General features: G+C 41.9%; 1 protein-coding gene across 1 annotated transcript in view; it reads right to left on the reverse strand.

Moving 5' to 3' along the window:
* Positions 1-898, reverse strand: part of LOC106867212 (mucin-5AC) — an 11,300-nt gene that overhangs the window by 813 nt on the left and 9,589 nt on the right. The window contains exons 7-8 of the mRNA XM_052972271.1: positions 717-893; positions 186-319 (exon numbers count right to left, since the gene is read on the reverse strand). Coding sequence (XP_052828231.1) covers positions 186-319; positions 717-893 — 311 coding nt within the window. The remainder of the gene's footprint in view (positions 1-185; positions 320-716; positions 894-898) is intronic.

The following is an 898-nucleotide window of genomic DNA, read 5'->3' on the forward strand; positions in this document are numbered from 1 at the left end:
CACACACACACACACACACACACACACACACACACACACACACACACACACACACACACACACACTCTCTCTCTCTCTCTCTCTCTCACACACACACACGCACACACTCAGATTATGTATGCAATTGTCAAAAACTGAGTTATGTTCGATATATTATAATAAATAGGAAGCTTGGTTTGACTTACTTCAAGCCCGGCAAATTTGTAACCTTTTGCTCCGCAATGTATTCTGCAAAACTTGATGGTCATCGTTGGTGAGGAAATTAAATCCCCTTGCATTGCTTTTATGTGTAAGAAATCCTTGAAGCATCCAATGTATTCTGTTTAGTAAAGAAACAATATTTTATAAGAGATGAGACGTAGAATGAGGCACATTTCAGGAAAAGGAAAAACAAAAATTTGTTTTGCTGCTGTCCTAAATGAATATTAAGAACTGACGGGCTGACAAAAGTGAGATGTGCTGGTTCTGTAAGAAATCGAGGCAGTCACTGTAGCGTGTGTGGTATTGCTGCAGAGCTCTTCTCTTGGAGACACTGGGTTCTGCGGTGGGGTGTGGCACCCAATACTGATTGGGAAAGAAACAATGCACTTGTCAATAAGAAGGGTTGAAATTAATGCATGCAAGATTTCACAGCTCTAGCATCACTCCTTCATAGCCGGCCAATGAACTTTCAGTCCACCCTCGTAAGTTGATCATTTTAAAATGTTAATACTTACTTGGAGTCACAATAATTGGTGTTGTTGACTGCTCTGTAGAGGGCGTTGTTGACTGTTCTGTAGAGGGCGTCGTTGATTGTTCTGTAGAGGGCGTTGTTGACTGCTCTGTAGAAGACGTTGTTGACTGTTCTGTAGAGGGCGTTGTTGACTGTTCTGTAGAGGGCGTTGTTGACTGTTCTGTT

This window comes from Octopus bimaculoides, chromosome 13 (genome assembly GCF_001194135.2).
Source record: "Octopus bimaculoides isolate UCB-OBI-ISO-001 chromosome 13, ASM119413v2, whole genome shotgun sequence".
NCBI lineage: Eukaryota > Metazoa > Mollusca > Cephalopoda > Octopoda > Octopodidae > Octopus > Octopus bimaculoides.